Source organism: Lytechinus variegatus, chromosome 4, assembly GCF_018143015.1.
Source record: "Lytechinus variegatus isolate NC3 chromosome 4, Lvar_3.0, whole genome shotgun sequence".
Taxonomy (NCBI): Eukaryota; Metazoa; Echinodermata; class Echinoidea; order Temnopleuroida; family Toxopneustidae; genus Lytechinus; species Lytechinus variegatus.
Window position 1 is genome coordinate 37,777,092 of NC_054743.1, and position 12,252 is coordinate 37,789,343.

Sequence of the window (12,252 nt, forward strand, 5' to 3'; positions counted from 1 at the left end):
CATTGACAATGAAATGCAATTTGTCTAGTGTAATGGTGTTTAAATTATTGATAATTTATCAATATTTTTTTTTCTTGGATACACTGTAATGACTGTATATGCACTCCATATTAGATAAAGGCCGGTAATTTTATGTTCAACTCGATTTAAACATCAATTCGATAATTGCTTTCCCTATTTGAAAACAAATGTCACATTCTTGTTAAATTTTCTTTACAAATCTATAAAAAGGGCTTGATTTATGAAATTGCACCTTTAGTAACGATTAAACATCGATTTCCAAACACAGTATAAAACTCTTCTTTCAGTTATTGTATCATATTTTTTAAGAGCATTACGGCTCTTAAAAATTATGGACAAAAACAGGATGCGGGGGGGGGGTTGCGGGAAAGGCACAACCCATAAACAAATCTATTATACATACAAGATATCAAGAAAAACTAGAAACTATATTCAAAAGGCAAATTATCAATTTATGCAGCATGTACATTATATTTACGGTTTAAACTGTGTATACTGTTAACATCCGAATTAAAAAAACCGTTTAAAAATGACAAGGTGCTGTTATCTGAAAATAAACTATGAAATGACATAATATAAACATATTTCATTATCTATGACGTTCAAATTATTCTTTTTCGTTAACCTCACTTGTATAATGATAACACTTTTATTGATACGAATATTTTAACAGGTACAAGTCGTAAAGACTGCCATTCTGTAAAAGGCGACTTACATTATAAAAGGTCATTCACCTTTGCTCTGTAACTCGATATTACATGCATGCAAATGTTAAGTATTTCCAAATCGTCCCAATAGTATTTTCGTCTGCAGACGCTAGAACTTTAACGGTACCATAAAGTCTTCATAAATATTTTTATTTTTTTCATTGAATAATTATTTTTCTAAACCAACAGTATGAAATAATTTCAGAAGCTTATACTGTAACAATTGTCGGTGAAAATAACTGACGTTTTGGACACGGAACACCAGTGCCCTGTTGCACAAAAGTTCCTACTCTAATAATGTTGCCAATCAACTGCTACCATGGTAACGATGCCAAAAGGCCAATCCGAGTAAATGATTTCGTGGAAGTTACCATTTGATGGCAAAGTTTATTGTACAACGCCTACTTAGCTTGTTGTACGCGATCAAATGGGAGGCTGAATGCATAGAGATGTATATTATTGACACTAGAGGGCGGACTTCATCAAATTGCTGTGAATCCATGTTCGGGGCGGCCGCCATCTTAAAGAGGGCAAGAGCGCGGATTTATAACACACGGCTCTATGGGAGAATATCACATATTTCACTTTTTTACATTATATTTTCAATTTAATGCTGTATGCAACGTTAAAATCACAAGGCAAAACATTTTTATGTTAAAATATATGATAACCATGCATATTTTATAAAGGAGATGGACTGAACATCCAGAAAACGGGGGAAAAATAGGTTGCTGTACGTGCATTACCTATGATGTAGATCAGGGCTTGGTCTGAAGTTTCCCCTCCTTTCAGTTAATTTTGACGAAATCAAAGTAGAAATCATATGGTGAATCACTGATAATCCCATTAAATATAATATTGGAGACTATGCGACGTTATAGCTATATTTAACACCACGGGTGTTAAATCTAGCAGCCCAATCAATAAAGGACCACACCATCTGGTGTTGGAGTTACACTGCCACTGGTGTTAAGATTACCAACATTTAGGATGTTAAAATATATCAACACCAGTCTTGGTGTTCGATTTGAACACGAGTCGGAGAATGTTATGAAGTTGACACCATTTGGTGTTCATTTGACACCCTCGAACACCTGCAGAAACGAACATTTAAACGAAAGTTTAAATCACCCATTGGTGTAAAAAAAAATACCAACACCAGCTTTGGTGTTGTTTCACGGTTCGGATTCACACCATTTGGTGTCCGATTTCAAGTTCTTCAACACCTGCAGCCTGACGGTGTAACTTAACACTAGGGTATTTTTTTAAAATACCCCAACAACAGACAGTGTTGAGTTACTCCAGTGAAGTGTAACTTCAACAATAATTTTTGTTAAAATATTTCTATCCAACACCTGTCACGGTGTTGTTTCAACACTTCTGAGTATTTGGTGTTTATTTTACACTCTAAGTGTTGTTTCAACACAGTATATTGCTTGAACACTGCCGGAGTGTCAAATGAGCACCAAGTTGTTTCAACACTTCTGAGTATTTGGTGTTTATTTTACACTCTAAGTGTTGTTTCAATACAGTATATTGCTTGAACACTGAGTGTCAAATGAGCACCAAATCAAGAGAACATATGAACACTCTAAAGTGTTAAGTTGACCTTATCTTACACCCTTGACTATATGATGGCTTATATTACTACTCAGTCGACCTCGTCGTTTTTCCCCCGTTTTCTGGATGTTCAGTCCATCTCCTTTATAAAATATGCATGGTTATCATATATTTTAACATAAAAATGTTTTGCCTTGTGATTTTAACGTTGCATACAGCATTAAATTGAAAATATAATGTAAAAAAGTGAAATATGTGATATTCTCCCATAGAGCCATGTGTTATAAATCCGCGCTCTTGCCCTCTTTAAGATGGCGGCTAAGCAATACATGGAATCACAGCCGCATTACGCGTGCGTCAATGCGAGCGATTACTCTAGTGTCAATATACATCTCTATATATGGCTGAATGTCACACATTCGTACCGTTGCACACAAGACGTACCATCCAAAATGTATTATAGAATGGATGAGAAAATCCCCGCAATCTGATTGGTTGAGAGCTATGCAAGAATTTTTACTGGGCTGCACGAACGATATCCCGATAATCAAAACGATATCCACTGTAAACAAGCTATCGCCCGAAAAGGTCATTGTGATGTCATCGCGCATGTACTGTTACGCTTGTTTACATCAAAATTTTGAATTTTCGATCAAGGCAGAATGAATCAAATAAAGGATGCAAAATGATCTGTAAGTACAAATACGGTACCGTAATTGTCATTGGGATTAAAACTGCCCGCATACTTGTTAGTTGAGAAGTCCAGACATACGATCTAATGTTAGATCTACTGCCCTGAGCTGTGAACAGCCAAATTCTCCACTGCACTGCAGGGCCCCAGGCAGCTGCAAGCGCTGGCCCCCGGCGCGGCCCGGGCATACACACGCACTCAGCTATTGGAGGTCGGAGGCTGCCTCAAGATCTTGTCAATGCAAAGCTGTATTTGGCATTTTGGGTATAATAATGCCTTTGTGCCAACATATTATGCAGTTAAGCCCATATTTATGTTGTCCAGGGTTATCAAAGTGTCTGCATTACATTTTGGAATTTTCATGCATCCGGTAAATAAATCATGCGTCCGGTAAAAAAAATCATGCGTCCGGTAAATTCAATTTACCGGACGCATGAAATTATCATGCATCCGGTAAATCATTAATTTTTGTATTTTATTCAATAATTTTTTTCCATTCTATAAAACAGATGATGCATGGGTTTCTTTCGTGGGTCAGTGGAACTGTGTGCACGCGGTAACTTTGGCATTATGGTCTAAACCCACTCGGCTGCGCCTCGTGGGTTAAACCATGCCAAAGTTACCTTGTGCACACAGTTCCTACTGACCCACTCTAACCCATGCATCATTTGTATACCATTGCACGGCTTTAGGAGGTGACGTCACAATGCGATTTCATTGAATAAGGTAACAATGCGCGTACAGCCCGCTGGCTAAATGCGCAATGCTGTCCAAGATCATGTGCGCTTGTGGGCCCGGCTTGTGGGATTTTGCTTTTTGCTTTCAATATTTTTGCTCCCTTTTCATAGATTACTGGAGGGAAAAAATTCTTGTGTTTTTTCATATTTTCGCTAGATTCCGAGGCGTTGTACAACACAAACAGCGAATATTCTTATTCGTGCAATGGTGCGAGATTTCGCATTCGGTGAAAGAAAGAAACGCTCTATTCAACTCGGCTAACGCCTCGTTGAATAGAGCATCTTTCTTTCACCTCATGCGAAATCTCGCACCATCGCACTCATGCCTATTCGCTATTTGTATATTGTACAACGCCTACTTAGCTTGTTGTACGCGATCAAATGGGAGGCTGAATGTCACACATTCGTACCGTTGCACACAAGACGTACCATCCAAAATGTACCGTCCAAAATGTACCATTGCACGGCTTTAGGAGGTGACGTCACAATGCGATTTCATTGAATAAGGTAACAATGCGCGTACAGCCCGCTGGCTAAATGCGCATGCTGTCCAAGATCATGTGCGCTTGTGGGCCCGGCTTGTGGGATTTTGCTTTTTGCTTTCAATATTTTTGCTCCCTTTTCATAGATTACTGGAGGGAAAAACTCTTGTGTTTTTTCATATTTTCGCTAGATTCCGAGGCGTTGTACAACACAAATAGCGAATATTCTTATTCGTGCAATGGTGCGAGATTTCGCATTCGGTGAAAGAAAGAAACGCTCTATTCAACTCGGCTAACGCCTCGTTGAATAGAGCATCTTTCTTTCACCTCATGCGAAATCTCGCACCATCGCACTCATGCCTATTCGCTATTTGTATACCATCTAATACCAACAATGCACATTTATGAGTGTGTTGGAGGGATGAATACACTCGCCATTATTACGCGACAAGCACGAGGTGGATGCACCCAGGGCTTTAGCATGATAGGTTCTGGACTTTTCGCATTTACTATGGAGACAATCTCTACAACGCACAAATTTCTTTGAAAATGCAAGTCAAATCACAATGGAGAGCTGAGAGGCTTTTGTTAAAAGTTGGTGGACTGGGACAGCATATCATCCGAAGATTTGCATTGGACGAACAATTGCAAGTTTGTCGTTGTCCAGAGTCAAGAGATTCCGATGCTGTCCCGGTCCACCAACTTTCCACAAAAGCCTCTGAGCTCTCTATTGTGACTGGACTTGCATTTTCAAACAAATTAGTGCGTTTTGGAGAGTTTCCGCTTTGTAAATGAGAAAAGTATTGTGAATTCACATCGGACAGATTAGAGGTACATGTAACTATCGAGTTTTGGTTGACCGCGACAGCACATCGCCTTCGGACTGGATGAAGAAAGAAGATTCGGACCGTACATGCCGTTTGTCTAGAGTTTAAGGCGATCCTGCTGTTTTGATTCACCGATTTCCGACAAAGGCTTTGCTATGAAGGGCTTTTGACAAAATATCAGCGCCATAAAAAAACGTTTGCGAACTGATAGCTAAAATGCCCTAATAACTTTTATGCAACGGGACCATCGTTTCAGGCGTGAAGTGTGTTGAACTCCGAAGTATGCTGATCTCTGATATGAAAATCAGGTTGAGATGCTGAGCCATTCATTTCAATGCCGTCTGGCTTTGGAGCGTCTTCGGATTGGACATCTGCCGAATCCTGTTATTCAAAAAAAAGCAAGCAAGAGTCATCAAAATAATTTATTTTTTCACGTATGTTATCAGAGATGGTGGCTTAGTGGTAAAGGGACTGCCTTGTGATTGGGAGGTCCTGGGGTAATTCCCGGCAGAGTCCCGGTGCAGAGTAATACCAAAGACTTATACAGCATGTACAGTATGGGAAATTGTTTGCCTTGGCGCTCAATTACCATCAAGATTGGGAAAGATAGTGAGTGGAGAAATAATCTTGCCAGGTCATTAAAACTGCTTAGCTTTCAAAAGTTCATGTATAGGCCTATGCGATTTTTTAAAAAGGGATCTATTTTACTGTGTCATGTGTGCAATGCATCAAAACAGGCATATCGAGGGTAGCTATGAATTATATCTTTCAGGAAAATGAAACTATGTAGAATAGTCTCAGTGTTTTAGGGGACTGGTTTTAATTTTAATTTCATTTTTTCCAAGAATGGTGCAAAAGATGACAGAACAGTGGCCTTAGCCTCCACTTTACATTGCCTAGAAAAACTGAATTTTCTTTTCGTGTCAGAGAAATTATTTTCTTCTAACCGATTCTGGTGCATTTCCACATTTCAGCTAAAAAATAACCTATATAAAAATGATTCGAAATCAGTAACAAAGTTTTACGATCTGTTTGTTATACGTGGCCCTACTCCTCAATGTGAAGTAACCACACCCCCACACACTTAGATAGTATTAATAATAATAGAAAAAATAATGGTAATGATAATAATAATGATAATTACCTCTTACTAAGCGCTTTTTCAAAAGTTACAAAGCACTATACACATGACAAAAAACATAAAATAAAGCTACACAAAATGAAACACTACTTGCGATATATTTAAAAAAAAGAAATTTGGGCATCTTCTTGAACACATCAATAGACGGATACTGTTCAAGTTTACGAGGTAATGTATTACAATATTTTTGGGGCAAAGACAGAAAATGATCTATCACATATTGATAAGAATGTCCTTGGGATTTGAAGAGGGATATGTACTGATGACCAAGTATTGTAAATTGATTGGCGAACTGTTGTGATGACTGACAGGTATGGTGAAACTTGTTCAGTGAGACATTTGAATATGATAGATACCTTTTGCACTTATACCATGGCTCTGGTTCGGTGATTCAAACCACCTATATGTAGTTGGACAAAAAATGTTAAAACGGCTGTTTTCGACTCGCTGTACGGCCGCCGTAGAACAAATGTGACCATGACATAAATTCCATCCTTGATACTTGGAAGACTGAGCGCCTATTCACCTCTCACCTTTTTCTAATAGTTCCCTCTCATAATCATGCTACTTGAACCTTTTCTTCTCTACAAGTACAAGATATTGATTTCAATTATCAAATCCCTTATCTGCATAATGAATATGACGTACCCGATTCCCGGCAGATGAGACGTGCTTGAAAATGGTGGTGGAGTAACCCTTGTGTAGTTTATCATTTTCACGTTCACCATTAGTCATTAAGACAGATTCTCCCGGTTCTGCATAAATGTAGCTGCCCCGATCACTGCCCCCATATGCCACGTTTTCTATCGGATCGGAGATGGTCTCGTAGTCATGATAGTAGTGAGGTGGAGGATCCTGAGGAGGCGAAAGAGGAAAGTTAAGGTGGTCCGGATCCCAAGCTGGTCCATTCTGAGTTGCCCCATTGAAGGGGGATGATGTGGGATTGGTGGGAGCGGTGTGTGACGTTTCCAGCGCTAGTCCCCCATTTCCATGATTTCGGTAAACCAGCACGCAGACCAGAAACCCGATGATGAAAAAGGCCATGACGACACTGACACTTAAAGCGATGGTGAGGACATTGGGACTGTCTGCTCCTTTCGGGTTTTCGCCATCTGTTAATAGATTTTATGATATATCTATTCACATTGAAAAACTATTTAGGGTCGGCCTGTTATTTTTTAAAAAATCTAATTTATCTCAAATTATATCTATACATTGTACATTATATAAATGTTCTGCTTATATCATGTGTCTCAAAATTCAAAATTTGAAGTTATAACGATTACCTGCACTAACACTGTACAGATGTCCACAGTTTGGAATTGTCTTTACATAAAAAACAATCTTAGAATTGAACAGTGTGATTTACATCTTCGCATAGTGCACAATCTCAACCCACACTGTGAACACACTAGTAGTGTGTTCTTTCCAGCGGAACAGATTCTACTGTATTTGGGGTATTACTCAAATATTAGCGTTTGATTTTTTAAAGATTATTTTCATACTGCTACCTAAAGTGTTGCTTACCGCTTAATGGATGGCGTTGTAGAAACTGGTTATACAAAAATATGTGACTCGCGTAACTTATTAAAAAAAAAACCGCGAAAAATCAAGTTCGAGTGAATAATCATCCGTACAGTGTCTAACAAGCGCATTTTCACTACGAACTATGTTGGGTTCAGTCAATTTGATTAAGCACATAATAATTTTTTTTCTTTTTTTTCCTCGTTCAGAGGTACGTTATTCTTCATATTCCTTTCTCATTTTTAACAATTTCTTTCGAGGCACAGTGCGTGTAGAATTACACAAGTTACATATAAACATGTAATAGACATCAACTGTTTAGTCTAAAATGTAATAAAGATGAAATTTCTCTTTAAGATTAAAGCTCTTTGAACATTTGATTTAAATGAACATTGGATTTAAATCGCCATTGTACATAATAAGTATCTCTTTCTTAAACTCATACCAAATTGAATATACATTAATAGCTCTTCCTTGCATCTTATACATGACATAGGATTTGTATATTGCATACTGTGCAAATATCATAACCAAATTAACCAACGTAAACTTGTGATCATAAATTTTGTATCCAATGAACACATAATAAACACATAAATAAACACATAATCATTGTTTTATCAATCATACAGCAGTGAATAGAAAATAAATTGTTTAATCAATCAGTGTCATGCACTTATGTACCTTAACTTCTGTATAATATTGGCGATTCCAGAATTTCCATTTTAATTATGAAAATAGAAACACCACCATGTGTGTGCTTGGTTTGGTTACGATTTTCTTCTCACTACACGTACATTGGAGATATATTTTGATTGTGTTAAATGTCTATATAATTACTTATCAGTGCCTCCAATGGCGGAAAAGAGGCAATGAATTAATAAGTTAGACCTATATCAGTTTATAATGACGTCCCCAGCACACATACATACACGCTACGCACACACACACCCACACACCCTACCCACACATGCCTAACGCACAAGCCCATAATTATGCTCTTGGACACACAAAACATCACGCATACATGCAAACACGATATATGTTTGGTTCTTTAGAAACCATTTGAAATAACTTTGCTATCACACCGGCACATCATGTACTAAAAAAAATATTTGAAAAAGATCGGATATAGTTCTATTATATAAGAATATTAACTCTTGTCTACACGTATACATGTATTTCTTACCTCTATTGTCCGTTGTATGTGTTGCGATTGTTGTAATATCAGCTACAAAAAACCATAAACATAGTATTAAACATGTTAAATGGATGGCTTTTAGAATAAAGCTAGAAATTTGACTGTCCATATAGGACGCAGATGCCCCCGCCTAACGCGATCAGAAATTCATTCAATATTATTGAACTTAATATCGTGCAGAGACCTACACACACCAATAATTTTGTTAATTGATTATTCCCTAAGCTACTATGCAGAAACAAACTTGCATAACTATAATGAGCTGTGACCTTTGACCTGTGGGCTCCGATTGCAAACTCAGTCTGTATTTTGGTGTCATCTACCCAAACACCAAACATTTTTAATATCTGGGTGACTATTTCCAAAGTTATCATGCGGAAACCAACTCGCATATGTATTGAGCTATGGCCTTTCACCTGCGGACTCCGAATTCGAACTTTGCCTGTATTTTGGTGTTATCTACCTACACACCCATTTTTTTAATCTGTTGAATATTTCCGAAGTTATCATGCGGAAACCAACTCGCATATATAATGAGCTGTGACCTTTGACCAGCGAACTCCGAATTCGAACTTAGCCTGTATTTTGGTGTTGTCTACCTACACATTCATTTTTTTTTGTTCCCATTTTATTTCCAGTCATATCAATGAGAAATGATATGAAAATTTCAACATCAGTATGAACTACAAACATGCAGTCAATACAATTTATACTTATAAATCATCTAGAATAATTACTTGTATGGCAAGAACAGATTAATGTGTAGGCTGGTGATGATATTAATGACGGATGTGGAACTTTTGAATGTATTTTTTCATACCTGAAGTTGGGCTCTCAGTCGTTTGAATCGGTCTTGTTGTCGTGATTTCTGTTGGGATATAAGAGTATTAATGCTTGTCCTAAAATTTTGCTGGTGTTGTTCGTCCGGGGGCCACTTACATTGACGAGTGGAAACCATGCGCGACCCCCCCCCCAAAAAAAAAAAAAACACGTAAAAAGGATGTCTTTATCAAGATAGGGCACGTTACGTACGTAAAGACCTGGTCCCACCTGCCATGAGACACATAACGTATTCATACCGCGGACAAGCGACTAATTTCAGGTTGCTCCATCCGTTTTCATCCGCTCCAGACAATGGAAAAAATGGGCATACAATGAAATCAAAGGGGACACTGTAAAAACTGCGGTGTTAAAACTGACACCAATCGGTGTTGATAGAGGACCACAGCTGAGGTGTTAAAATTACACCCTAGAGATTGAACGTAACACCAAAGAGTGTAAATGTAACAGAAGGTGTTGTAATAATTCCTATAGGTGTAAAACTAACACCACCAATTTAACACCGGGTTGAAATAGCTGGTGTGGTCCTCTATGTACACCGGTTAACACCACAGTTTTTTATGTGGATGCTCGATGGAAAAGAGGGTATGAAACATGCATGCAAAGAGTACACAGCGGATACATAACCTTTTCCAACGGGTGGCAAAATTATTATCCTGTCTGCATCTGTAAGTGCAATGGGACCAAGCCTTAACGTGATAAGGGAGTAAAAAACACAAAAATAAAGAAAAAAGGGTATCTATTTCGCTAGGAAAGCTTATGTGTTTAGGGTCAAATTTGCGGGGATGATAAAACAAAATTAAAATGTTTTATGAGATATGTCCTTTTTGCTCCAACACTACGTGTTTAGAGTCCGATTTGCGCGAGCTGTGGAAGGTGGGGCCGTACTTAACTAAATGATGTGTAAAGGTATAAAAGCGACGACAGACGGACCCGTGACGCCCGTGACACAACAATAAAATATCGCTGTACTTATTTAGGGGTTCATTTCAGGGAATACTTACCAAGAGTATCGTTTTGTTTCCAATACTTGTTAAGGGTAGGCTTTCACACGCCGATACTTGTTAAGGGGTGCATTTTCAGAATATGGGAAATACGTGTTTATCTCTTATGATGAGACTATGAACAAGTGGTTAGCTCTGATAGGTCCATGGGCAAACTACATATCACTGTCCCTTTCTTAACTCACTGACAATCGGCTGAAGATTCATTATTATGCGGAAACCAACTCGCATATTTAATGAGCTGTGACCTTTGACCAGCGGACTCCGAATTCGAACTTTGCCTGTATTTTGGTGTTGTCTACCTACACACTCATTTTTTTAATCCACAAAATATTTTTCGAGTTATTGCCCGAAAGCCAAGGGGGGGGGGGGACGGACGGACAGGGGCAACGCAATGCCCCCTCCGGACTTCGTCTGCGGGGGCATAAAAAACTAACTTAATCTTTGTGGTGGTGTATTCTGCAGTATCAATCAAAATTTAATCATGTTAATGTTTAAAATATGACAATGTTGAGCAGAAAAACGCGCCTTCAACATTTTCAGTTTATAAGGCTAACTGTTCCCACTTTATTTCTAGTCATATCAATGAGACATGGAATAAAAATTTCAACATCAGTATGAACTAGAAATAGACAGTCAATACAAATTATACTTATAAATCATCTAGAATAATTATTTGTATGGCAAGAAAAAATAAATGTTTAGGCTGGTGATGATATTAACAACGAATATTTACAACTTTTGTATGTATTTTGTCCTACCTGAAGTTGGGCTCTCCGTCGTTTGAATCGGTCTTGCTGTTGTGATTTCTGTTGAGATATTCGAGTATAAATGCTTGTCCTAAAACTTTGCTGGTGTTGTTCGTCATTGCTTTGTATATCATAATAATGTACATGGAATTCTAACCATAGTTGAATGGCGAGCAATTCTCCATTTCTCATATTTCTATTACAGACTGAACTCTAGTCAAATTGAAATATTATATTGAACACATTTAACTAAAAACATGTTACAAATATTTAGTGACCGCGCATCTCAGACAGATAAAAAATAGACGCTTAAATTTTCTTTTTAATTTTCATCCGGCTTAAACAAACTGCAGATCATAAGCTTTCAAACATTATTTAACTTTTCAACATCGGTAAACTATATAACCTAATTAACGTAATTGAACAATTTCTGGTAGTTCCAAGCAAAGTGGAATATTACGAATCTCATCGTTCTGTTATTTGCTCTAGAATCCCCCAATGCATTTTGCATAAATTACAAGTTACAACACCTTCCTAACAGCTCCCTGCTCACACCTTGAACGCCCAATACACACACAGTCACGCACACACACATCCATACTATAACCACCACGCTGCACACAAACAGTATGTTTTTTTCGTAGTTCTTTTGTAAATATATGAAATAACTTTGCTTTCAATCATACACGCTTATCAGTAATTTAAGCAAAATTATGAAAATATAAACAAGTTTAGAGTTCTTGTACAGCAGGCCACGTAAATTGTCCC

The 12,252-nt window shown here is 37.8% G+C and overlaps 1 protein-coding gene across 1 annotated transcript; it reads right to left on the minus strand.

Moving 5' to 3' along the window:
* Positions 1-4,884: 4,884 nt before the first annotated feature.
* LOC121412683 lies at positions 4,885-7,274 on the minus strand. The gene is made up of 2 exons (XM_041605461.1): positions 6,815-7,274; positions 4,885-5,406 (listed from the first exon to the last, which is right to left on the minus strand). Exons 1-2 carry the CDS (start codon positions 7,208-7,210, stop codon positions 5,278-5,280), a joined length of 525 nt encoding a protein of 174 aa, XP_041461395.1. The 5' UTR covers positions 7,211-7,274; the 3' UTR covers positions 4,885-5,277.
* Between the last annotated feature and the right edge of the window lie 4,978 nt (positions 7,275-12,252).